The sequence below is a fragment of the Halteromyces radiatus genome (assembly GCF_025201355.1).
Source record: "Halteromyces radiatus strain CBS 162.75 chromosome Unknown BX664scaffold_1, whole genome shotgun sequence".
Taxonomy (NCBI): domain Eukaryota; kingdom Fungi; phylum Mucoromycota; class Mucoromycetes; order Mucorales; family Cunninghamellaceae; genus Halteromyces; species Halteromyces radiatus.
The window spans coordinates 652,535-678,077 of record NW_026251687.1 but is presented as its reverse complement, the minus strand read 5'-3'; the positions used below and the strand labels follow the sequence as shown (position 1 = coordinate 678,077).

Here is a 25,543-nt window from a genome sequence, read left to right as displayed (position 1 = left end):
AAATACCATTAAAAAAAAGAAACCTCGGTCGGAATAAAAAATTCTTTTTCATTGGTTGATGTGGGGGGTGTCTTGATTGGACCCCCAGAACTTGGATAACATTTTAAAACAGCGGGTGGCTTTTTTTTACTATTCCCTCTGAAGCGAGGTATACTTACTTCACCATTCAACTTCCTCTTTTTTTTTTCTCTCTCTTTTTATTCTTCAGTTACAAAACCATGTTCCGTCCTATTTTTCATAAATTATACCTTAACAATGGTAAAATAGATAAAAATATTATATCAAATTGATAATGAATATTCTTATTCACTTCTTTTATTATAGTTCGACAAATGAGTACACAAACCTTTAATGCTGAACAAGCTGCTTCCAAATTACACATCACATTCAAAACACCTGGTATTTTACAACAAGCATTAACTCATCGATCCTATTTACAAGGCAACCTTCCAACCAATGATCGTTTACAACGTCTCGGTAACCAAGTTTTACGTTTAACTGTATGTGAAGAAGGTGTCAAATCATTGGGTAATGCAGCTCATAAAAACGATTTACGCGATTATATCACAAAGTACACCGATTCCGATTATTTAGCTCAACAATTTGACGTATTGGACTTGACCGATGGATTACGATATAAAGCAGTAAGTATAAAATAAACCCAATGTAAAATATAGCTGCCAGATTATTTATATATTTTACATTGTTTTTTCTTTCTTTTTCTTCTTCTTCTTATAACAGCCTGGACAAGGTGTACCGACACTTATTAAGGCAAAGGCTTTTGAATCTGTAGTAGGTGCCATTTGTCATGACCAGGTAAAAAAAAAAAAAAAAATGATTTTTTTTTTAGATGATTGAATAAGATACTGAATCTATTTACTATTTCTATTTGAATGATGTCCATTAGGGAACTAAAGCAGCACAAGAATTTGTCACATCTCGTCTATTCAAATAGAATCTATCCTCTTATTTTTATCCCCTATAGATTAGATTATCATCATTTTACTATTCATCCTTCATTTAATAAAAATCATTGGAATATATATATATATGGATATATGTATATATTTATTGGAATGAAAGTGTTAAGGTAGTGGTATTATCATCTGAAGGGTTTACTTCTTTGCATGACGAGAGGATCTCTTAAATAAGAGTAATTTTAGCATTGGTTTATAAATTTGATCTATCATTTTTTATGTATATATTGTATGCATGTATGTATGTTCTTTTGACTTAGAATATATTGAACTAGATGTGTTTGATCAACTAAGCAACAACAACATGCGGAGTACTAAACTACAATGAAATGAAAAGGGGAGGGGCCATCAAAAAAAAAAAAAAAAGAAAAAAAGAATGATTTCCCATTCTTTCCTTCTTTTCCCAGCCTGGCAAAATAAACTTCTCTTTTTTCTTTCTCTCTTTTTTTTTTTACCCTTGATTTGTTTTGACTATTATTACTATTACTTCCTTATATATACAGTCTGATGCTCATCGACGGTAAAAAAGTTGCTTGCGGTAAGTAAAAAATATAGAAGAAAACATCGCTGTTAGATCTTGTTCTCATTTATATATCTTTTTTTTTTTTTTGTTTTTTCATGATTCTAGCTACTTGTATCAAGGTAAGAAAGATGACTCTTCCTATTCACATTATTATTACTCTTTTTTTTTTTATCTCATATTTCCATTCACTCTTTTTTATATTATTATTATTATTATTATTATTGACTATGTATAGGGACATCGAGCAACACATTGCAACCATAAAGATCGACCTATGGTGGAAATCAAGAAAAAAGGACGACCAGCCACTCAATGCAAACGCTGTCGCGAGCTTCGGTTAATACGACAACTTCATGTGAAATGTAATTGCAACGATGAAAAGGTGACAAAAAAATCAAGACTATCGAATTTTACAGCTACTGGTAAGCAATGGTTTATGAGAAAATGGACTTTTTTTTGTGTAGAAATAAATTGCTCTCTCTTTTTTTTTCCCCCTTAAAAACTAAAGACTCACGTGCCTTTTATTTTTATTTATATATTCTTATGTGGATAGATCGTGATGGAAGAATGACCAAGAAACTTGTGGTTGATATCTCCAAGGCGAACTTACGTGCCATAGCTCCAAGACCGGATGACTTTGAACACGATGAACCAATATCACCACAAAATCATCCTATTTCTACTTCATCATCGACATATCAATCATCACATACACTTTCTTCACCAATAAGTCCATCAGCTCCAGTATTATCACCTTCCTTATCTCCTCCAATTGCGCTATACATTCCAAAGACATTTTCCCCAACGATTGTCAAATCATCTACCTCTTCTTCGATTCGCACGTCATCTATTGGATCATGTTGTTCCAGCCCTTCCTGTCCTTGTAGTAATAATATGAATGGATCCAGTAACTGTTGTAGGGGATCATCAAAATCAATACGGCAAACCGTCTATACACCTGATTCTTCTTCCTCTTCATTTGACAAAGCATCATCATCATTATCTTGTTCTTCTTCTTCTTCATCATCACCAGCAATAGCAACAACCAACCCTCAACAATCTGACAACTTTTCACCTACTTTTTCATCATCATCATCATCATCATCATCATCATCTCCTGCATATTATGAATCTTTACCGAAAAGTATATCATCTCCCATTAACACTCCAATTACAAATCATTCGGCATCTTCGTCATCTTGTTGTGGATCTTCAACGAACAATATATCATCCTCCACCGATGAACAAACAAAATACTCGACATCTTCTTCATCTTGTTGTGGGTCTTCAATAAACAATCTATCATCTTCCATCAATGGACAAACAAACCGTTCAACTTCATCTTGTTGTGGATCTTCATCTGGTATGACCTCGCTTATATCTTCCACTACTCATACTACCACTACACAGTCTTCTATGATATCACCATCCGATTCAGATTACTCTACGCCTTCACCAGGATCATTATCATCACCGTCATCACTGAATACAAGTAATATGGATACACAGATACAGACACCACCATCGATGGTATATTCGTCTGTGTTGATATCATCACGAACACCTATGGATACACCTATGGATACATCAACGAATACGCCAACAACACCAACAACAATAGTAACAACGGCTGGAGTCATGTGTGCTGATGGTATAGGCAAAACATCATGCTGTTCTTCCAAACAACGGAATGCTCGAGGAGAAACAATTCGTGTGGTGACATGTCGATGTGGTGATTCCTGTGCTTGTCCTGGTTGTGATGCTCATCCTTCACGTGCAATGAAACCAAGTGTTGAAGATCCTTATGCTGGTTATACGGATGTTTCTGCTGGAAGACGACGCTTATCCATTGCCGCCATTTGTAGCCCTACATCAACAACAACTACAACAACAACAATAAATGATACTTTACCGACATCACCTTCTTCAAGTACTTCTTCATCCACTGCATCAACATCATCTACAAAACCATCATGTTCATCGGAACAAGATAATACCACGACACATTCATGGATGACAAAAACAAGAAAAGATGAAGAAATGCCAACATCAATTTTAGCTGAAGATGGATCATTACTTTGTGGTTGTGGATGTAGTAATACTTTGGATGAATGTACCAATTGTTTTCAAGAATTATGTCGAGGTAATCGAAAAAAAAAACAAAAAAAAAATTGGATTTAGACTAACTTTTTTTTTTTTCTGGTACAGATTATTATGCAAGTCGATAGAATATTCCCTTTATAGCAAGTCATCTCATCAACGATGTTCTTCCTTTCTTCTGGATGAAACACAATGAAAACATTGCGCCTCTACTTGGTGTTCTATTTTTTTTTTTTTTTCATCCTTTATTTGATTATGTCTCCTGTCTTTAGATGATTTGTCATTATTTTTTTTTTTGTATATCACCCCTCTCTACTACTACTATTATTATCTATTATTATTATTAATACTCAACTTCCCATCTTTTTTAATATGATATCTTTTGGTTCGGCTGTGATATTTTCGAAATAAATAAAGATTCCTTTTGTTGATTTTTTTAATTTGATGATCAATCAATCTTAATTCATTAGACTTTTTTGAAAGAAAAATAAAAAAAAAAGCCCCTTTGGGTCACACAAATAAAAAGATCTTCCACTTGAATGGTCTAGACAATAGAATGATAAATAAAATAGTATAAAAAAAAATTCATTGTTTATTAAAAAAAAAAAAAAAGGTGAGCAATGCTTGCGTTTGTGTGGAAAATCATGAGGGAAGGAAGGTATTATAAAACGTAAAGGAATAAAAGAACAATAAAAATATATATATGTATATCAGGGAGATCAACGTCTGTTCATACTCATTGCACTTGCAGATCTTGGGGGTTGACGCATCATGTGTTGTTGAGGAACCGGTTGAGAAGGGTAATAAGAAGCGGGCATCGCAGGGTAACCATATCCATACATATTGTAACCCATCATAGGGGCCAAAGGTTGTGATGGCATGACCATGATATGAGATGATCGTACACCGGCAGGTGAAGGAGATCGATTGGGTATCCAAGTAGTGTTATTAAGATGTTGTTGTTGTTGTCTAAGTTGTTGTTGATGCTGTTGTTGTTGTTGTTGTACATGTTGGAAACTAATACTATGAGCACCAGGTTCAGGTAATTTGGCAAGTAAACCTTCAATTTTTGCTTGAGATGGATTAAGTTTTGGTTTTTGTCGTTTGGCTTCAGCTTTATCATGTTCCAATTGAGTCATCAATTCCATTCCAGATAAACCTTGTTGTTGTCTAAGTTGAGAAGAGGATGATTTAGATTTCAATGGTTGTTGTTGTTGTTGTTGGAATTGTGCCATTTGAGCTTGATGATATTGTTGCATATATTGCCATTGTTGAAGTTGACTTCCATCTGTTAAGAATGTATTGTTTCCATTATAATGATTATAACCTTGTTGAGCAAGAACACGATCATCATCAGAATCATAAGTAGATACCATGGATGAAGTGGCTGGAGGAGGCATCAACGACTTGGAATCACCAGCAGAATGTCTTTGTGGTTGACCAATCATAGGTTTTTCTGTATAACTACCTAGTTGACTTGTTGATTGTACTCCTTGCAATCGGTATAGACTTTTTTTGGAATCATTCAATCCAGATTTGTCATCACCAGTTTCATCTATTTTATAATATATCAAATCAATATTCTATTTTATCATTTCAAAAAAAAAAAAAAAAAAAAAAAAAACTTACCTTCAGAATCATCCAGATCGTCATCATCATCTTCATCTTCATCATCGCTTGGTAAAGGCTGGATTTTTTTGTGTTGTTTAGAGGATTTGGTAGAGGAAGAAGGTGAAGGTACAGGTATCTTGATTGTGTCAGTAATACCAGATCTTTTGGGAGAATCAAATTCCTCATCAGATAGATCTTCATCGTCGTCTTGATCATCATCTTCATCATCACTAGGTACATATTTTCTATTTCTAGTTTTCCGAGGACGTGTAGTTTCTAAAGAAGAAGAAGAAAAAAAAATAAGGTCTGAGATCAAAAAACCCTCCCCCCCCCTTTTTTTTTTATTTTTGAACTAATGGATGCCACTAACAAAGACTTTTGATAAAATGATAATTATTTTTTTTTTTTTTACCTTTGGTTAGAGTGATGGATGGAGTAAAAGAAGTATTGATTGTTGAATTTAAAGATAATGACTGTAAAGAGAGATTTTCTACAGCCATGATGATAAATTAAAGTCAAAAGAGTGTAAAAAAAAAAAGAAGTGAAAGAAAGAGAGTTTTGACGGATGAATTTGAAAGGTGGTTTTATTATTAATAAATATGCTCTTATTGTTATCGAATAATCAATAACCGAAAGAGACAAAGAAAAAAAAAAGAGAGAAAGAAAGAAAGAAAAGAGAAAGTAAGGAAACTGATGATTTATAAATAATCAATTATTTTTGACTTTTCAAGTTTTTTTTTTTTTTTTTAAAAAAAACAAGGGCTTGATCAATATAAATATATATATATATATATATTTATATATAAATACATATGTATAAAGGGAGACGGGGGAGAGCTGCCTTTTTGTTTAGTTATAAATAGTACATTCATTTGATATCAATAAGGAAATCAAACAGTGGCGTCTGGGTTACTTTTAATAGGAGAACATGAAGGACGGGTTCCAGAACTTGCACAAGTAATCAGTTTGGGAATTCTGTATATGTTGATCTTCCTCGTTCTTTTTTGTTCACTTCACTGTCAGTTGCAGAAACAAATTCAACCTCGTATACAAACTTCATTCATCCCAATAACATTCATCATCAAGATAAATCATCACAAACTATCATCCCATCAATTATTGTCATCACACGCCATCATCATTTTATCATTCATTGTCATTATTGAATTTTCATCCGTCATCACATATTATCTCTCATATCATCATCACAAATTATCCAATCACCATATATCATACTAATCATCCATCATCACATAAAGATCCAATCAGTCAGAATCAATCATAAACACGTATAATAGTGGGCAATACATATACACATACATATATATAAAAATATTCCTTTTTTTTTTTATTGCATCATAACACAATATTCATCATAACAACAATAATGGCAAGATATACAAACGTAACATGGGTAAACTAGTTTATTCAATCAAATAAAAAAAAATGGTTTCCAATTTCTTCTTTAGTTGCAAGCGTTTTCACCACCGGAAGCCTTAGTGTTCAAAATTAAAGCGACAATAAGACCATAGAGACCCAACACTTCGGCGAAAATCAAAATCAAAATCTATTGAAAACATAAAAACAGTCATTATACATATGGATATGATCACTTTTTTTTTTTCTATATTACCATGCCAACGAACATTCTTGGTTGTTGAGCAGTGGCACGGACACCAGCATCACCAGTAATACCAATAGCAATACCAGCAGCCAACTAGAAGAAATCAGATAAGAAAACAAAATATATATATATATATATGAATATTCAATTATTATCTGACAAAAAAAAAAAAAAAAAAAAAAAAACTTACACAAGAGAGACCCACACTCAAACCAGCACCGAATTGAATGAAACCACTATACAAAGTTTGCTTCATAGCCACTATAATGATAATAAGGAAATAAAGGGATGATCAATCATCCAGTAAACATTGCTGAATGTTATTTGATACTTACAACCACCAGATAACAAAACTGATACGACCACACCATAGATACCCAAAATACCAGCCATAACCACAGGCACAATACACTTCAACACAAGATCAGGACGAAGAACACCCATGGCAGAAAGACCTACACCAGATTTGGCAGTACCATAAGCAGCACCAAGACCTAAGAAAGAATGAAAGAAAAAAAAAAGAAGTCAGCAATCCAAGGTTTGTTCGTGTCACCCTTTTCATCTACGCCATTTCCCTTTTTCCCCTGTGACGTTTCCGCATAGAAACATTACAAAAAAAAAAAATCTCTCCCAATCAATCCTTCAAAAATATATTTTGAAATGAAGTTTTTAAACCAACTTATCCTTCCCCAACCATAAAAAAAAGAAAAAGACAACGCGCATCTTCTTCCAAAAGTATAATAAAAAAAAAGAGAGACCACTTATCTGACCCCGCCCAGATGATGATGAAACTTACAACTGAAGACAATGGCAGCAGTGCAACCCATGGAACCAAAGAAAGGAGCATAAACAGGACTAGTTGATATAAAAAAAAAGGTATATATTTTATGAGTCATTTTCGTAGTATATATTGAAATGGTTTGCTTCATATTTTGTATAACTTAAGACTTACCAATAATCAGCCATTGTAAAACTATGAAAAAAAAAGGAGAGATGAGGAAACAATAAAATAATTTATTCTATTACTATAAAAAAAGTTTAATAGAAAAAAAAACTTACTTTATGTAATTTGTTTTTCAAAGAAAAAGAAAGGGAGAATGAAGAGAGAAAGACAAAACGTAAGAAAAAAAAAAAAAAACGAGAGAAAAGGGAAGTAGAGAGGAAAGAGGGAAAAAACAAATAACAGTAGCGCCAAAAGCGGAGGTAGAAATTTTGTCTTTCTGTTTCGTCCAGTGTGGTGACATCAAACAAAAAAGGATTGCTTTTTATTATTTGTATGTGTAACAATGAAGAAGAATAAAAAAAAAAAGTATATAAATTACTAGTACAAAAGGATGGATTCAAATAAAAAAAAAATGTAAAAAGGGAAGACAAAATAAATGTATATATTTGCGTGTGTGTGTGTGTGTGTATGTATATGAATTAAAAGTAAAAGAAACGATATATCTAATCGAATACTTGAATTTCAAGCTAATAGAGAAAGAAAAAAGAGAGATTGTTTTAGACCCAGACGACATTATACATACATTGATCTTCCCCTTTTTTTTTTTTTTAAATACTCACAAATAGAAAGGCAGTTTTGACTGGATTGCGTATGGAGAGTCGTTGTTGATGATATACTTGATGATTTTCTTGTTCAATAAACTTTAATAACTTGTGAATAGTCTATAAAAAAAAAAGAAAAAGAAAAAAAATTGAATCATCAAGTATATAAGTAGTTTTATATTTTACCTTTTGATAATGAGAATTAAAAAAAATAGGCCAAAGGTAGATCGTAGCTATTTCCATCATATTGTAAAACACTCCAGACCAAGTTAACCTTTCCGCACTGTTCAATAGTGCATTGATGGTATTGATGGTATGAGAGAATTGTTCCGAAGTGATCTATATCAAGTTATAATAAGTATCATCATTCATCAGTTTTGACGACATTCTTACTTTTCCTTCCAAAGCTAAAGGTAATTCCGTACAAAACTGAGTGATCCCATCTCCCTTTGAATAGTCTCGTTCAATTCGTACAGTTTTAGTTGGTACTTGATGAGTGATATCAATAGACGTATGGGATTTATTGGTTAGACCTGTCGATTTTGTTACTGTGGTGGTTGTAGTGGTTGCCATGGCATGCCGCTGCTGGTGCTGCTGCTTATCTGAACAATCGGTCACGTCAATGGTGGAGCCTTCGTTAGTGTTGAATCCTTTACAAAAATAAGATACAATGTAAGAAATATTAAAAAAAAAAAAAAAAAAAAGAAAGAAAAGAAAGAAAGAAAGAAAGAAACAAAAAGGAAAAAGTAAGAGGGGAGAAAGAAAAAAAAAAAGGAGGGAAAATATTTTTTTTTTTAAAAAAAAAGTGAGAAATAGTCAAAACAGGAAAGAGAATGGATGGAATCAGGAAAGATATAAAAAAGTTAGTTATAGGCAAGATTCTATATAAAATATATTAATATAACTTTTACCATCTAAAGGAGTCAATGTATCTGATAAACTATACCGTTTTTTATGATGATTGATTTGTTGTACAAATGAATCACTACTATCTAATGATACTGTTGGTTGGTGATGGCCAAGTGGATGATAAGTAGGTGCGGCTGTACAGGAGAATCTACTTTTAGTAGATTGAATAGCATAAAGAGGAGAAGGAGGAGTAAGATAGAGGCAAGTATCAGTGTATCGTCTTTGATGATGATGATATTTAGATGTTTCCATTAAGTAAAAATAAAAAAAAAAAAGATTAAAAAAAAAAAAAAAGAAGAAGAAGAAATGAAAGATAAAAGTGTTTATATAACAAAAAAAGAAAAAGAAAAAAAAAAAGAAAAAATGAATTTGCCAAATTTCGTTCGTGTTCCCCGAGATTGTTTCTTTTTATGGTGTGTCAACGAAGCAATCACTATTTTACCTTGATAATATATCTTATATATCATTCAATATTGATAATCAATGTCACCATTACTTTCTCTCTATTCCTTTTTCTTTCTATTATAATAATAATATTATATAAATTGACAAGATAATGGCCAAAAAAAAAGAATTCTTATTGGCTAATCAAGCCGGGTACTGCGGTGTTTCAACAATGCCCATCTTCACACTCTCTCTGTCCCTTTGGTTGACGGAACAACAGATCCTCCCTTTTTTTTTTTTCTTCTTCTTCCTCTAATCCTTGTCAAAGGTAAATGATACTCACTATTATCATCCATCCATCCATCCATCCATCCTTTTTTTTTCTACATACCGATTTATTTTTATTATGACTTGAAATGATTGTAATCACCAACTATTAGATAGAATGGATGCATGGGTGGACCAAAAAAAAAAAAAGAAATCAACGAATATATAGAAAGAAAGACAAGAAATGCTCATCATGCCTTTCTTTTTTTAATTCTCATTTATTATAGTATCACGATGCAAATCTTCGTCAAGACCCTTACCGGCAAGACCATTACGCTCGAAGTCGAAAGGTAAAAATTAGGTCAACAATTATTCATGAGAAACCTTTTTTTTTTTTTGCTAAATATTATTATTATTATTAATAGCTCTGACTCTATCGACAATGTCAAGCAAAAGATTCAAGATAAGGAAGGTATTCCTCCTGATCAGCAACGTTTGATTTTCGCTGGCAAGCAATTGGAAGATGGTCGTACTTTGTCTGACTACAACATTCAAAAGGAATCCACTCTTCACTTGGTTCTCCGTCTTCGTGGTGGTATCATTGAACCTTCCTTGAAGGCTTTGGCTTCCAAGTACAACTGCGAAAAGATGATTTGTCGCAAGTGTTATGCTCGTCTTCCTCCTCGTGCTACTAACTGTCGTAAGAGAAAGTGTGGTCACTCCAACCAACTCCGTATCAAGAAGAAGGTAAGAATTATCAAAAAAAAAAAAAAAAATGGAAGATATCACAATCATTAACTCATACTTTTTTTATTCTTTCCTATATAGCTCAAATAAACGTATCGTTATTTTATATTATTTCTCTTCTTTTTTTTTTTATTCTTTATGCCGTTCATGTTTTTGAGTGGTGCAAATAAAAAATATCATGTTGAATTCAAAATTGTCCTTTTTCCGTCTGTTGGTACTATCTAGTAATTGCATACCATGATTGTTGTCTTTGGATGTATGTATGCATGTGAGTGGTTATATCTTCATTTTCGAAATATTCATCATTGTAGGATTATTTAATAGATGGATTATATTATACATGTTTTATCGATAGAGTAGACATTATATGATGCTATTCATTCTTGTAGTATCAACATTATAAATGTTTGTTCTAATAGTATTTATTGGTCGCATCGTATCATTTGTAAAATAAAAAAAGAATACTTTATTTAACAAAAAAAAAAAAGGAGGGCAAATGTATATCAAAGTGTCATGTATGGTTCAGAAAAAGATAATGAATATATATATATGTAAAAATAAAAAAGAAAAAGAAAAAAAAAAAGAGGGGAAAGTGGGAGATCAATGTCTTTTATTATGAGGGAAGAATATCATTTTCTGATAAAAAGAAAAAAAAAAAGGAAAAAGGAGAGGGATGTGATTTGTGGTAAGATGACAAAAAAAAAAATAAAAAGAAGATAGGGTGACAATAAGGGACCAATGGAATTTCTTTACAAATCATCATCTTCTTCAGGGAGAGGTTGATTAGCAGCTTCAGTGATTTCTTGGTTATATTGTTGCATCAAGTTAGCATCAACTTGAACTTCAGGAGGGGCCAAAGCAGGAGCAGCAACGAATTCCAAGTTAGCATTACCAACCAACTTGCGAGCCAACCACAAGAAAGGCTTTTCAAAGTTGTAATTGGACTTGGCGGAGATGTCATAGTATTGCAAGTTCTTCTTTCGGTGGAAAGTAATGGTCTTAGCCTTCACTTTACGTTCCTATATAAATAATATATACATTGTTAGACAAAAATGATGGTAGATATTGGGTACCCTAACATTCTCTCCTTTTTTTTTCTTTCTTTCTTTCTTTTCTTTCTCTTCTTTTTTTTTGATGATAGTTTACCTTGATATCGACCTTATTACCGCAAAGAACAATAGGGATGTTTTCGCAAACACGGACAAGATCACGATGCCAGTTAGGGACATTCTTGTAAGTAATTCTAGAGGTAACATCGAACATAATGATGGCACATTGACCTTGGATACTATAAGTGGGGGAAAAAAAAAAGAAGAGAAGTTGTCAATTTAATATGATGGTTTTTTTTTTATTGTTCTCTATTTATTATTATGTTATTTAACTTACTAATAACCATCACGGAGACCACCGAATTTTTCTTGACCAGCAGTATCCCAAGTGTTGAAGATAATGTCACCAAAGTTAGTGTGGAAAGTAAGAGGGTGGACTTCTACACCAAGAGTAGCTAAGTACAATAAAAAATATAAAATAATATGAATTTATTGTTCATTACCATTTAAACCTTTTTCAATAAACTTACCAATATATTTCTTTTCGAATTCACCAGTCAAGTGACGCTTGACAAAAGTAGTTTTACCTAAATAAAAAGATGATGATAAATATTTCGTTCCATTGTTTTTATTTTTCTTTTCCACTAAATGTTGAATTTTGTTTGTTTACGTACCGGTACCACCATCACCGACTATAATTAAAAAAAAGGAAATGAAAATGGTTTAGTATTGAATGAAAGAAGATTAATAAAAAAAAAAAGAACGCGTCATAAAAGTAAAGTTGCATTACCAAGCACTAATTTGAAAGTAGGAATCTCAGCCATGACTATAGAATAAGATGAAGACAATCAAAAAAAAGTTAGCTGAAAATCGACTTTTTAAGGAATCATCCATCCTTTTCGATAAAATAAAGAGTGGATAACGTTAGATAGAATGATGGATGCGATCGTATTACCTATGAATGTTTAGATATAAAAAAAAAAAAGGGAAAAGGATGTAAAGAAAAGAAAAGAATGAGAAAATGATTATGAACCAAAAAAAAAAAAAAAAAGCCCAATAGTGAAAAAGATACGTCGCACCAAATTGAAATGCCGGGTCCTGGTCTCTTTTTTTTTTTTGCTTACTGCGGATCTTGAAATATGACCAAAAAAGACCCATACGCACACATTCCTCTGCCCACCCACCCCCCTTTTTTTTTTTTTCTATAACAAAAAAAGAGAAAATTACTTTTGAACTCGGACAATTTAAAAGATCAAAAAATTTATATATAAAGGAGACTATAATAAATAATCTATAGAAATATTTTATAATAAAATACTAATAAAATGAATTAAGACATAAAAAATCTTTATTTCATGCAGATTTTTGAATTTTTTTTTTTTTTATATCAAAGACATACTTTTGACGCCATTTTGAAAGAAACAAGAGCAACGAAAAAAAAAAAAAGCAAATTTTCAAATTCAGATTGCGTTATCAGCATTGGCAGATGACTTTCTCTCCTTGTCTTGCCCCCCAAATAGATTTTTTCATTCTTCTTTTTTCTGATTTTTTTTTCTTTTTCTTTTTTTTTTTTTTTAATCTTTTAGAATAATGGCATTTGCTCAACAACAAAGAAGACCACGACATCGTTCACAACCCTCTTTAGATGATCAAGTCATATCACCATCTTTACCATCACCTAATGTCATATCACCCGAGCATAATCATATTACACCTTCCACTACTTCAGACTCGGAAACAGATTGGCACGTTATCAGTTCAGTACTTCGGTCTTCTTCTTCCAGTATCTCACCTACTTCTACCACTTCCACTCCACATAGTATAGAACGACATGATTCCATAGAACCTTCAGAACCTGAATCTTTCTCTTCCTTTCGACCTTCTGATACTGAATCTTTTTCGGATATTGACTTTGCTTTTGGTACTTTACCTGCCCATGATGGTACTGGTGCTTTTGTAGATATGGACCAAACTTCAGATGAAGAATCAACACGACAAGTACAACAACTTCCTTTACCTGACTCTTTGACACCAAGTAATGTTCTTTCTCTAGTACAACGTACAAGTCCTGGTGACTTTGATCCTTCTTCTCCAAGTATGCCAAATATTTTACTTCCTTATGGTGGTATTCATTTACCTTCTTTTGCTGTCAAACAAACCAATGATGATGGTTCTGTCGATACCTTATATCACTCCATTGCTCAACACCCTACTTTCCAACCAACAGCAAAGGATATTATGGTATCATCGGATGAACAACTTCCTCTACAACAAAAAGATGGTCATGTTGATTATAATAGTGCTACCACTCATTCATCTGCTGATCATATCAAATTCACTCGAAAACGTCGAAGAAATTTGGACAGGTAAAATAATATATATATATATATATATATATATATATAAAGTATTAAAAACGAATGATCTTTTTTTTTTTTTGATTGAATAGTATTCCTACTCATCATCCTTCATTTACTGGTACTTTCACATCTATTGCTATTTTATCAGCCATATGGAATAATTTACGTCGTCTTACAAATCACCTGATAGAAAATGATACTCATACAGCTGATGCCTTCACTTCTCTTGTATCAGAAGCTACTTTGGAGGGTTGTCTTCCTTTTGGATCTCATTTACATATGGAATTGGCAGCTGGATTACGACCTGGATATACTAGTGGTCGTTATGATGGTCTACCTGGCATGTAAATTTCGAACAAAAGATTATATACAATGCCTTAATCAATTGTCAATAAAATCCTTTTCTTTATCATATTTACAATGTTATTTTTATTTGATATTTTTATTATTATTTGGTATTCTTCTTGATAACAACTGTTTTTAATGATATAGCATACCGATAGATATCCCGAAAAAAAAAGATAAGGAGATGATGAATCGACAATTACAATTATTACATTTTGCTTTGGATATAAAAGAATTCGAGCAGAAAAGTTTAAAATATCATACCAAAAAAAAAGGAAAGAGAAGAATAAGGAATTTACATATGCACCAAGAGAAGCAAATAAGTAGTAATGAGTGATGATTATCCAAATATGGGCATTTTCAAAAAATGATAAAGCCAAAAAGATCAAAATCATTTTTTACTCACCGCAGGTGGCTTACTTTTTTTTTTTCCTGCCAACCTTTTTTTTTTTTTTTTTTTTGTAACTTTTTCTTTTCTTACTCACTCGACAATGCCTCCCAAAAAGAATCAAAGACCTCAATCTACCCATGAATCTGGCCAAATCATTAACGATCCTCGATTCAGTCGTATACACAATGATCCTCGTTTTTTACGTCCCAAGAAGAAAGATACCAAAGTCAAGATCGATAAACGTTTTCAGTCCATGTTGACATCCAAGGAATTTGGTACTGGATCAGGACGTAAGTATATTTATTTTTACCATTAAAAAAAAAAAAAGCGATCAATTCTTAAAAGACAATGAGACTTATTCTTCTTCTTTTTATTATAGCCAAAGTGGACAAGTATGGTCGTCCCTTACAAGCTGATACTGCGGAAAAAGAATTGAAACGATTTTATCATATTGAAGATGAAGAGGAATCTGATAGTGAAGACAATAAATCAGTGACTGAACTCGAACGGGAACTCTTGGCGGATGAAGGTAATCTGGAAGACGAGGAATCCTCTGAAGATGAAGACCAACCCAAGCTGGCTTTTGGACAAAAAGGGTATGATCCTATGCGTGGTAAAGGTATCATTGATGAATCCGATACCTCTGATGAAGACTTGGAAGCTGAAGAAACATCTGAGGAAGAAGATGATCAAATACCTGTAAGTAAACCAAAAAAAAAGTATCACAATGTATTAATTTCCTTTCTTTTCTTTTTTTTTTCTTAAAAAAAAAAAAAAAAACTAGCATATTGAAAGAGGAGAAGAAACTCGTCGTTTGGCTTTGGTAAATATGGACTGGGATAAGGTCAAATCAATGGATATTTTCCAAGTATTGAATGGATTCAAACCAAAGACTGGTATTATTGAACGTGTATCTATCTACCCTTCTGAATTTGGCAAAGAAAGACTGGAAAAGGAAGAACGTGAAGGTCCACCCAAAGATATCTTCAAATCAACAACCGACAATGATGATAACAATAGTGAAAGTGATGATGATGATGAAGAAGTCACTGAAAAAACAATAATTCGAGATCAACTGGAAGAAGGTATGGGTGAAGATTTTGATCAAGAAGCACTTCGAAAATATCAATTGGATCGATTACGGTAATGTCTATTAGTGTTGAAATAAAAAGGATGAATTGACTTAGTCTTTTTTTTTTGTTATTATAGATACTACTATGCCGTCGTTGAATGTGATTCGCCATTTACAGCCAAGATTATTTATCAATCATGCGATGGAAACGAATACGAAAACAGTGCCAACTTTTTTGATATGCGATATATACCTGATGATATGACTTTTGATGATTGTCCTCGTGATACATGTACTCAAGTGTCTGATAGCTACAAACCATTAAAATTCACCACTGAAGCTTTACAACATACTCGTGTCAAGTTAACCTGGGATCAAGATCAACCTGAACGTGTTCAAATGACCCGTCGTGAATTTACTGAAGATGATCTGAAGGAGTTGGACTTTGATGCTTATCTGGCCTCTTCTTCTGAAAATGAAGATTCGGATGATGATAATGATGTGGAAGCCATGCGTGCCAAGTATCGAAAACTTTTAGAAAATGTGGATACCAATGTATATGATGACAAGGGTAGCGATAATGAAGATGGCGATATGGAAATTACGTTCACTCCTGGTCTTAGTGAAAAGACGGCTGCTGTAGAAACTGATGATGAGGATCAAGTTGAAAAGGAAGAAACAAGTATTGAAAAATATATGCGGAAACAAAAGGAAAAGCGATTGGCTAAGAAGGAAAGACGTGAAGCCATGACTGAAAATTCTACTGAAAAGAAGAACAAGAAGAAGAACAATTTGGTTGAATCCTATGGTGAATCTGATATGGATGAAGATTTGGACAATGATGCATTCTTCAAGGAAGCTCGTGATGAAATGGAACAAGAAAGTACCACTCCTGCTGGTAAGTAGGAATGAAAAGAAATTATAATAATTAAAAAACTTAAATCCTTTTTCTTTTTTTTTTTTTTTTATTAGTGAAACAAGTCAAGGAAAAGAAGAAGAACAAGAAGAAGAAATTGACTAAAGAAGAACGATTAGAACAAAAACGACAAAAGGCAGAATTGGAATTACTGATGGATGATCAAAAAGGTGAAGGATTTGATATGAAGACTGTATTGAAGCGAGAAAAATTGGAAAAGAAAAAGGGCAAGAAAACAAGAAAGGAAAAGGAACTTTTGGAATCAACCAAAGATGACTTTGAAATCAATGTACAAGATCCTCGATTTGCTGCTTTACAAGACTCTCATCACTTTGCTATTGATCCTACCAATCCTCAATTCAAGAAGACTAAGAATATGAAGAAGTTGATGGAAGCAAGACAATCCAAGCTGAATCAGAATTTGAATGATACTGAAGAATGGAAAAAGGATACTACACCTTCAAAGGTAAGCGATTGAAATCATGAATATATTATATATATATATATATATATATATATTGACTTTTTCACCTATTGATAGATTTCCACGAATACTGAAGAAAAAGAATCAAATAAATCTGGTTCATTATCACAATTGGTAGATGCTGTCAAACGTAAAGGTGCCTTGTCGAAACCAAAGCTTGGAAAACGTCAAAAAGTTTAGATCCCCCCCCCTTCAATAGAATATTCACTTCATTCATTCATTCATTTTTATATATATATATATACACAATTACATTGTTTTATTATATACTTCACATATTATTATCATCATTCTCACACACATCATAAATAGTATATTATCAATCACTATCGAACAACGTCTTTTATTCAAATCATGACAACAATAATAATAAAAAAACAATAGTCAAAACAATAGTTTATTTACTAAGTAAAAAGTGTCTATTTTTGAGCCTTGAGAACACGCTTGACGATCTTTTGTTCTTCGATCAAGAAAGCACGGACGACACGGTTACGGACACAGAGACCACAGCGGGAACCACCATAGGCACGGTTGACAGTCTTCTTGGTCTTGGAAATGTTGGCGAATTCACGAGCGCGAAGAGCCTTGATCTATTATTATATATATACATATCTTCCTTTTAGTAATCTAACTAATAAAAATATATATTTTCTTTCATCAACTTACACCAGACAAGGTGTTACCACAGTCACCACAACGAGCACCCTTGACAGGCTTCTTTTGATATTGGTAGACGAGCTTAGCACCTAATAGTCATAATATTAAAAAAAAAAAAAAAAAAAAAGAGAGAGATTTGAGTGAATACATTCAATTCCATTGTCATTGATCTCTAATGTCTTTGTTGTTCAAAAAGGTCATGATTTATTTACCAGGAGTCTTGACGATCTTGACTCGGTTGGAACGGGTGTTGTATGAGAGACGACGTCTGTAAGTGACACGTTGAACCATGGTGATAAATTCTATCATGGGTGAAAAAAAAATCAATAGTCAGTTCAACCATCCATCCATCCATCCATCCATCTATTGATTCATCCATTTCATTCCATTTCGTTCGTCTTTTTTTTTTATTGTTATATATGGAATGATCATATTCCCATCGTATATTTCGCTCTACCACTATATTATTTTTTTATTACCTTTGTGAAAGGAGGAAGCTTCAATTCAATTACACGGATGGATGAGTTTTCAACCCCATTCGAAAAAAAAAAAAAAAAAAAATTGGCGGAAAGTGAATTGCTTGTGCTGGTTTGCTCCCTCTCCCTGGCCAGTCAGTTCGACTCGAATATCATCCCATAAACCTTGAAAAAAAAAAAAGGGAATTGCCCAATTTGGTAGTATGTTATTGCTTATTGTTTCATTTTTGCCCGAATCATTTATTTGGTTTTGGTAACTACGGCATTGATAATAAAAACAAAGATCCACATTTTTTATATATATATAAAGAGGATTGTTTCTCTTTTTGTTTTTTTTTGTTTTGTTTTTTCTTTTTTTTTTTATTTTATTATTATTATTGTATCATTTGTAATGACCCGTAGTTATTCATTCTCTGGTCATTTTTGGGTAAGACACTTATACACTTTCTTTCATTACAATAACATCATCATCATCCATTATTTATCATACAATCATATCAACCAATATCAATCAGTATCATTCAAATTGACCTTGATGATCTTTTTCTTTTACAAATAGGAACATCCAAATAATAATGGAGTAGTTACTCTCGTTAACAAATTACGTATGGGTAAACAAACCTGTGAAAAATTAAAAGCTGTTTATGAAATAAGGTACACCAAAAAATCATTTATTTATGGATTGATTTTCTTATTCCGCCCTTTTTATTTAACTCTCTTTTTCTCCTAAAAAAAAAAGGGTTGCTTTGGAAGAAAATTATGCAGAAACTCTATTGCGTATGGCTGCAAATCTACAAACCTGTGAAGAAACTGGTCAACTAGGACATACTTTGATTACATTGGAAGAACAATGGGTACATGTTGCTGATGCTCATTTGCAATTAGCAAGCGATTGGAAGAACAACATTCTTGTACCATTGACGACTTTACTCACCAAACAGAAACAACTTCGGAAAGAGGTATCACACTCAATAAAAAAAAAAAAAAAAAGGACATCTCAATACTTATCAACTTGTTTTTCTTTTTACTAGCTTCAAGCTAATGTTACAAAATTTTATAATAACCGCCAATTACAAGTAAGACAATAAGATATATTCACACTTGATTGATCTAATCATTATTTGATTTTTTTTTTATCTCATTATGTTTTCACATAGACTCACTGCGTTTTACGTGTAAGTATATACTATATATTTATGATTCACTTTATGCAGATACTGATCCTATTGTATTTATGATTCTTTTTTTTTTTTTTTTAAGGCTCGTGATCGTTATAATGCAGAATGCACCAAAGCAAATGGAATGATGCAACATAAATCTGGTATGGAGAAACAGATATCTTACAAAAGAGCACAAGCGGTTATCAAGAAATATCGTAAGTATCAAAGTAGTTGTCTATTTTTTTTTTTAACTTGTATAAGTTATATTTTATATCAATAGAAAATGCGTATAACGATGCTATGGCAGATCTTCAAACGGTTACTAATCAGTGGACGGAACAATGGCAACATACCTGTCAAGTAAGTAATTTATGCAATTAGAATAAATAGATAATTAAAATATACTTCTTTAGCAATTCGACGTGTTGGAGACTGAACGAATCACGTTTCTCAAATCCAATATCCATGATGGCAATGACCTCTTATTCCAATCATTGGAAACGACAGAAAACGTAAGCTAAGAAAACTGATATAATTCATATTGAAATGAAAAGATGATCTCACTTTATATATATACATATATAGGCACTTGAGAAAATCAAGTCCACCGTGGATTTAATCGATATAGATACCGATTTGGACGACTTTGTACAAACCTATGGCGGAAGTAATATTATACCAGGTACAAAGAAAAAGAAGAAAAATATAGATAAGTGTACGAAGACGATCGCATATTGATTCCTTACCTCTTTTTTTTTTTTTTTTTATCACATCATTGTTAATATAGATGCCATGGACTATATCAAGATGTACGTTCTACAAGATCAAACCAAGAAACAAGATGATGATGATCAGCAACAAGACAGCTTGACTGAAAAGGATGCCCCACCGTGCTATCAAGATAATGACAACATTGATGGTGCATTTTCTGAGTCATTGGAATACGACGGACAAATGGAACTCAACTGTAACGATCAAAAGGATGATGTGACATCTCTCATGGTTGGTCGTATGGAAATCTGCAACTCGGAGGATGAAGATACTGATAGCGAAGTCTCTCTTGATGAGGATGAAGATGAACTAAGCGGTGATTATAACCACTACAGTGAACAATCGGTGACTGGCAACGAAGACAAGGGTACAAATCATCAATATGACATAACTCCAGACGAGAATCCAAATGAACTTGCTCAACAACACCAGGATAACCATGATGACGAGGAAATCTATACAAACAATGACTTGAATACCCTTGAGAATGTCAACAACAACGACAGCGTCATATCTGATTCAACATCGACACAACAATCGAACAGCGCGATGACGATGGAAAGGAATCGGCAACTGGAATTCACCAAAGCTGAAACCGAGGCCTTGTTGGAGCAATTAGATATGGACTTTGGAAGAGATAGTATATACCATGATGATGTGAACGAAAGTATTACTTACAATCAAACAATCCATGCAGCAGAAAATGAATCACCACTTAAGGAATCAGAAACAACACCTCGACTACCTGCAGACAACACTGTCATAATGGAAAATTCCCCTCCACCACCTCCACCTCATCATCATCATCGTCATCATCATCAACAACAACAACAACATCAACAACAACAACAACAACAACAACAACAACAACAACAACAACAACAACAACAACAACAACAACAACAACAACAACAACAACAACAACAACAACAACAACAACAACAACAACAACAACAACAACAACAACAACAACAACAACAACAACAACAACAAGAAGAAGGAGACTATGATCAAATGGAATCCAAAGTGGAATCATCAGCTGGTCATGGAGTTCATGAAGAATTAGAAAGTATGTTACGCCAATTAGAACAGCAAAACAACACATCAACACGCAAACATAACACCAGTTTGAAGATCAGTGCATCTGGACGGATTAGGCTATCTGGTGTTCGACAACGACGTCCAAATCATTCTACTCAGCACCTACTCAAAAAATTATCGACTGGATCTTCATCTATCAACACTGACAATGGATCATCTACTATTATTGCAGGGTCAGATGATTGCTCCTCTTTGCAAGAATCTTCCACCACACCAGAATTTTTTGACCCATTCGCAACGTTGGCATCTATCTCCAGCAATGCCATCGAATCACCTACTTCACAAGGATATCACCGAAGACCATATTGGATGACGAATGAAGATACAAAGAAACAAGAATCAAGACGCAGACCATTACCAAATATGCCCATCAGAAGTCCTCATCAAAAAGGTAAAACAGTAGGATACAATGTTAGTTTAAATCGATGACACTAATCGATATGATCTTCTTCTTCTTTTTTTTTTTTTTTTTTTTTTTTTTGTTATAAAAGAATCTGGATTCTCAAGAAACTTTTAGTACTGGATGAGAAGAAGAAGAAGAAACCTTTAGGAAGACTGGCAAGCGGAACTCATTAATTGGATCAACTCGATCCTGTTGTAATTTTTTTTTTTGTACTGTGTTTATACTTTCTACATTCTTCGTATTATTATTATTATTATTATTTATCTTGTTTAGCTATTTATTCATTTAATCAATAAAATATGTTATATTTATCACCCTCTTTTATCATGTTGTCTTTGGATTGTTTGTCAGCATTGTTTACGATATCCTTTCTTTGAAGTACATTTCAGATACCGCGCAGTGATTTTTAGTGAATAATTTTCTTTTTTTACCTCCTCTTTTCTTCCTTTGTCTTTTTTTTTTTTTTATTTGTTTTTTATTTTTCATGTATCGTCGGTCATTGGTCAAGATAATAAGACATCATGGTTTACCAGTATGTAGAAGAAATCTTGGATATTCGATAGCACGGTCATTCTCCTTTACTACTTCCACATCGTCTTCAAACAATGAACCGGAATACAGCAAAATATATGCACTTCCCTTCAAACTTTCAGCTGAACGCGCACCTCAAGTGGTAGAATTCGCTAATTATATTACTGAACACAAGCTTCTTGGTTTTTTTAAATTACTGAAATCGGCAAGTAGAAAGAAATAAATATCTTTATATGGATTCTAATAAAAGACTCTTTATTATTATAGATGTTCTTCAAATCATTACCTACGGTGAGTGACACTTCACATATTCGAATTCGAAAAGCATATCTTCCTATTTGGTATTACGACATGGCGATCACAGCAAATGTAACTAGGGATAGCGATGGCAAGGAGCGTGAACTGTTGGGTGTAGCATTGGATGGATTTTGGACAGGTCATACGTGGGATCCCATGTGTTATCTCAGCTTTGGTTTTCCTGTAGTATTGGATAAGACAACCTTGCGACCTTTTACAAGCATGTATGATAATGTGGATGATAAGGAAGATATTGAAGTGATTCCATTTTCAACAGATCCTTTCCAAGATCTTGGCGATCATGTGTCAAAAGCACTTGAAGGTGTTCATGTAGGTCATTTGAAACAAGCGATGACTATAGGCAAGGCGGCATTAGCGTTTGGTGCAGCGTATCCTTTGTATTTCCCTGTATATATTGGTCAGGTGCGCGACAACAAGGAACAAGTGATTGTGGTGGCTGGCCATAGCGACAATCCACCGGTATTCAAACACACACCTGGCAACAAGGGGGCAAAACAATGGTTAAATGGTGGTAATTGGATTCGATTGGATGTGACAGATCCTTCATGGCGTGTTGGTGCACCTATTTCGCCTTTACAAGAATTATGCAAGATCTTTATGGACAAAGTAGTCAACAAGATGGATGAAGATGGTAATCCTACGTTGGCCAATACATCTCGACGACCAATCCAATGGGATGATACACGAATTCAGTCTTATGTCTCATATGAAAAGGACAACAAAACATATTTGAAGCAGCTGTTCAAGGTATGGGCTCAACAACGTATGCTTAGTCATTTGGAAGGGATGGATGGTAATCGACGGACTTTTGGCATGGGTGCAGATGGCTTTGTGGTGAAAACAGCTGATCAATTCAAGACTGAAATTTTGAACAAGATTGGTGATGAATTGGAAACATTGGAGAAAGTAGAACCTCTCTGGCTTAAGGAATACAACCAACAACAACAACAGATCATGGACAATCATACATCCGATATTGACAACTCCAACAAACAAAATGATATGTAGGATATATATATATATATATTAGATATATATTAGATACAGTTTTATCATGTTGATTTAAAAAAATAAAAAGGTTTTGTTTTATCATTGAAGATTTATCATATTGAAAATAAAAATAAAAAAAAACTGTTTTTTAGAGAAGTTTTTGTACAACCATCATGGACATTTTAAAGAATATAGTAACATGTCGCACTGCATGAACAATAGAAGAGACATACTTCTTTTTTTTTTTTTTTCGTTGATGAAGATGACATCTATGTCATGATTGTATCCTTTATGACTTGTCATTCAAAACGACTATTCAACGATGATATCAAAAAAAAAAAAAAAAAAGAATGCAATCAACAGTATATAAATAAAATTCTTGGTTCAAATTAAAGTTATATAGTATATGTATATGATTGTTTCTTTTCTCCATTACATTATCTAGACTAAACAAATCATCATGAGAGTGAGATCATACAAAGCCGAAGCACGATCCATAGCCCCCTTTGCACAAAAGAGGAAAAGATCAACAGCGGAGTGAGGGAGGCGTTTGCTACACTTTATTCAATAATAAACGACGGAATTGAAAATAAGATAATCGCAAAAATAGGAAATAAAAATATAGTAAGGATAGAAAATAGATGACAGAAGAAAAAAGAGTTGAACGCATAATCCAAATTGAATACAAGATGAGTGGCAATAGTTCCATTGTGTATAAGAGATTTTGAATAACAGAAATATATATATATATATATATATATATATATATATATATTTAGTCAACATATCCATTTTTTTTATATATTTATTTTAACTAATACTGTATCATCATCATCAATCATCAATCAATGTGTTTTGACATACTCTGGAGAGATATCTGAAAAAGTGTGTAATGCTACATCCATTTTGGGAAAGACCGATATTTTTATTTTATAATATCACGAACCTATTTTCTTGTGACCCAACAAAAAAACTTTGAAAACACTGTAAAAAAGGACATACCATTTTTGACCAATCAACACGTTCCCATCTGATGAAAAAAAAAAAGCTTGTACGCGCGTGTGTATATATGTGAATGAAGTGTCATCATCCTTTGTTTTATTTTCGATAAAGTATACTACAAAAAAAAAAAAAAAAGGTTGGGAAATAGGAATAAAATAAAAAAAAAAAGAAGTACAACAAGGAGAAGAATGATATTGTCAACTGGAGGAGGAGATATGGGGAAACTAGTAGGAAGATATCATGAAATGGAGAAATAGAATAATAAGGAATAAGAAGGATAAAATGTGCACAATATTAAGAATATGATATCATAAAAAAGTGAATATATAATATTAAAGAAAAAGAAAAACAAAGGGAGGTTACATGACTGTACAACAACCACCACCATTAGCAGGAGCAAAAGGATCTTCTTTCTTATCAATGGGACCCCATACAGAAGGTAACATTGGATCTTTTGTTGTTTTACAAAATTCAATTAAGCTATTAAAAAAAAAGGGGAGTTTCAGTTTAAATATAATATTGTTTCTTTATTATTTTTACCCAGTAGATGCCTCAGATACAGTAATACGAGAAACATCTAGTTGTTCACGTAAACGTTGGTTATATTCTAACAATCTTCGTAATTTTGCTTCCGAGATATTTTGAGCACGTCGAGTGGTCATTGGGGTATAATTGGGATTCGTTGCCATGATGATACTGAAAAAGGTTTGAAAAAAAGGGGGAAAGAAAATAAAAAAACAAATGAAAAAAGTATATATATTGTTCCCCACTTAGTCTAGAGATGATTCAAATACCGACAGTGACTGAATCGATCAAATTAGGAAATCTTC

The 25,543-nt window shown here is 32.9% G+C and overlaps 13 protein-coding genes across 13 annotated transcripts; 7 read left to right on the top strand and 6 right to left on the bottom strand.

The window, feature by feature from the left end:
* The first annotated feature begins 194 nt into the window (after window positions 1–194).
* Window positions 195–1,082, top strand: BX664DRAFT_319398 (ribonuclease III domain-containing protein). The gene is made up of 4 exons (XM_051542936.1): window positions 195–258; window positions 325–644; window positions 742–816; window positions 908–1,082. The coding sequence occupies exons 1-4, from the start codon at window positions 219–221 to the stop codon at window positions 953–955; spliced, it is 483 nt and encodes a 160-aa protein (XP_051404290.1). The 5' UTR covers window positions 195–218; the 3' UTR covers window positions 956–1,082.
* A 653-nt stretch (window positions 1,083–1,735) lies between these two features.
* BX664DRAFT_256114 (uncharacterized protein) lies at window positions 1,736–1,999 on the top strand (the record flags this gene model as incomplete). Its single annotated transcript, XM_051540450.1, has 1 exon — window positions 1,736–1,999. A coding segment is annotated over one exon (264 nt), but the record flags the coding sequence as incomplete, so codon positions are not given.
* Window positions 2,000–4,190: 2,191 nt separating this feature from the next.
* BX664DRAFT_319396 (uncharacterized protein) lies at window positions 4,191–4,796 on the bottom strand. Its single transcript, XM_051542935.1, has one exon. It carries the CDS (start codon window positions 4,746–4,748, stop codon window positions 4,320–4,322), a length of 429 nt encoding a protein of 142 aa, XP_051404288.1. The 5' UTR covers window positions 4,749–4,796; the 3' UTR covers window positions 4,191–4,319.
* A 1,317-nt stretch (window positions 4,797–6,113) lies between these two features.
* BX664DRAFT_319393 (uncharacterized protein) lies at window positions 6,114–6,514 on the top strand. Its single transcript, XM_051542934.1, has one exon. It carries the CDS (start codon window positions 6,193–6,195, stop codon window positions 6,448–6,450), a length of 258 nt encoding a protein of 85 aa, XP_051404287.1. The 5' UTR covers window positions 6,114–6,192; the 3' UTR covers window positions 6,451–6,514.
* On the bottom strand, window positions 6,507–7,972 carry BX664DRAFT_319391 (V-type proton ATPase proteolipid subunit). Its single transcript, XM_051542933.1, has 7 exons — window positions 7,895–7,972; window positions 7,788–7,808; window positions 7,632–7,690; window positions 7,171–7,329; window positions 7,026–7,096; window positions 6,845–6,928; window positions 6,507–6,778 (listed from the first exon to the last, which is right to left on the bottom strand). Exons 2-7 carry the CDS (start codon window positions 7,799–7,801, stop codon window positions 6,677–6,679), a joined length of 489 nt encoding a protein of 162 aa, XP_051404286.1. The 5' UTR covers window positions 7,802–7,808; window positions 7,895–7,972; the 3' UTR covers window positions 6,507–6,676.
* Window positions 7,973–8,168: 196 nt separating this feature from the next.
* BX664DRAFT_319390 (Golgin subfamily A member 7/ERF4 family-domain-containing protein) lies at window positions 8,169–9,564 on the bottom strand. Its single transcript, XM_051542932.1, has 4 exons — window positions 9,292–9,564; window positions 8,774–9,030; window positions 8,567–8,719; window positions 8,169–8,500 (listed from the first exon to the last, which is right to left on the bottom strand). Exons 1-4 carry the CDS (start codon window positions 9,539–9,541, stop codon window positions 8,387–8,389), a joined length of 774 nt encoding a protein of 257 aa, XP_051404285.1. The 5' UTR covers window positions 9,542–9,564; the 3' UTR covers window positions 8,169–8,386.
* A 1,568-nt stretch (window positions 9,565–11,132) lies between these two features.
* BX664DRAFT_271482 (GTP-binding nuclear protein GSP1/Ran) lies at window positions 11,133–12,770 on the bottom strand. Its single transcript, XM_051541148.1, has 6 exons — window positions 12,527–12,770; window positions 12,411–12,428; window positions 12,267–12,323; window positions 12,074–12,191; window positions 11,834–11,975; window positions 11,133–11,706 (listed from the first exon to the last, which is right to left on the bottom strand). The coding sequence occupies exons 1-6, from the start codon at window positions 12,558–12,560 to the stop codon at window positions 11,437–11,439; spliced, it is 639 nt and encodes a 212-aa protein (XP_051404284.1). The 5' UTR covers window positions 12,561–12,770; the 3' UTR covers window positions 11,133–11,436.
* Window positions 12,771–13,195: 425 nt separating this feature from the next.
* On the top strand, window positions 13,196–14,517 carry BX664DRAFT_5385 (uncharacterized protein). The gene is made up of 3 exons (XM_051549617.1): window positions 13,196–13,831; window positions 13,964–14,102; window positions 14,186–14,517. The coding sequence occupies exons 1-3, from the start codon at window positions 13,327–13,329 to the stop codon at window positions 14,442–14,444; spliced, it is 903 nt and encodes a 300-aa protein (XP_051404283.1). The 5' UTR covers window positions 13,196–13,326; the 3' UTR covers window positions 14,445–14,517.
* Window positions 14,518–14,932: 415 nt separating this feature from the next.
* Window positions 14,933–16,810, top strand: BX664DRAFT_254641 (uncharacterized protein; the record flags this gene model as incomplete). Its single annotated transcript, XM_051540380.1, has 4 exons — window positions 14,933–15,122; window positions 15,218–15,531; window positions 15,617–15,975; window positions 16,042–16,810. 4 exons carry the CDS (start codon window positions 14,933–14,935, stop codon window positions 16,808–16,810), a joined length of 1,632 nt encoding a protein of 543 aa, XP_051404282.1.
* An 834-nt stretch (window positions 16,811–17,644) lies between these two features.
* On the bottom strand, window positions 17,645–18,470 carry BX664DRAFT_288345 (60S ribosomal protein L34-B). Its single transcript, XM_051541791.1, has 4 exons — window positions 18,441–18,470; window positions 18,174–18,263; window positions 17,971–18,050; window positions 17,645–17,894 (listed from the first exon to the last, which is right to left on the bottom strand). Exons 2-4 carry the CDS (start codon window positions 18,250–18,252, stop codon window positions 17,724–17,726), a joined length of 330 nt encoding a protein of 109 aa, XP_051404281.1. The 5' UTR covers window positions 18,253–18,263; window positions 18,441–18,470; the 3' UTR covers window positions 17,645–17,723.
* Window positions 18,471–18,790: 320 nt separating this feature from the next.
* On the top strand, window positions 18,791–22,191 carry BX664DRAFT_381382 (uncharacterized protein). The gene is made up of 11 exons (XM_051548956.1): window positions 18,791–18,864; window positions 18,997–19,091; window positions 19,177–19,396; window positions 19,469–19,513; window positions 19,595–19,612; window positions 19,698–19,812; window positions 19,878–19,957; window positions 20,011–20,109; window positions 20,183–20,279; window positions 20,385–21,860; window positions 21,961–22,191. Exons 1-11 carry the CDS (start codon window positions 18,829–18,831, stop codon window positions 21,984–21,986), a joined length of 2,307 nt encoding a protein of 768 aa, XP_051404280.1. The 5' UTR covers window positions 18,791–18,828; the 3' UTR covers window positions 21,987–22,191.
* Window positions 22,192–22,356: 165 nt separating this feature from the next.
* BX664DRAFT_309751 (uncharacterized protein) lies at window positions 22,357–23,729 on the top strand (the record flags this gene model as incomplete). Its single annotated transcript, XM_051542527.1, has 2 exons — window positions 22,357–22,545; window positions 22,671–23,729. The coding sequence occupies 2 exons, from the start codon at window positions 22,357–22,359 to the stop codon at window positions 23,727–23,729; spliced, it is 1,248 nt and encodes a 415-aa protein (XP_051404279.1).
* Window positions 23,730–24,792: 1,063 nt separating this feature from the next.
* On the bottom strand, window positions 24,793–25,418 carry BX664DRAFT_319375 (G-protein gamma subunit). The gene is made up of 2 exons (XM_051542931.1): window positions 25,254–25,418; window positions 24,793–25,193 (listed from the first exon to the last, which is right to left on the bottom strand). The coding sequence occupies exons 1-2, from the start codon at window positions 25,400–25,402 to the stop codon at window positions 25,073–25,075; spliced, it is 270 nt and encodes an 89-aa protein (XP_051404278.1). The 5' UTR covers window positions 25,403–25,418; the 3' UTR covers window positions 24,793–25,072.
* Window positions 25,419–25,543: the final 125 nt, after the last annotated feature.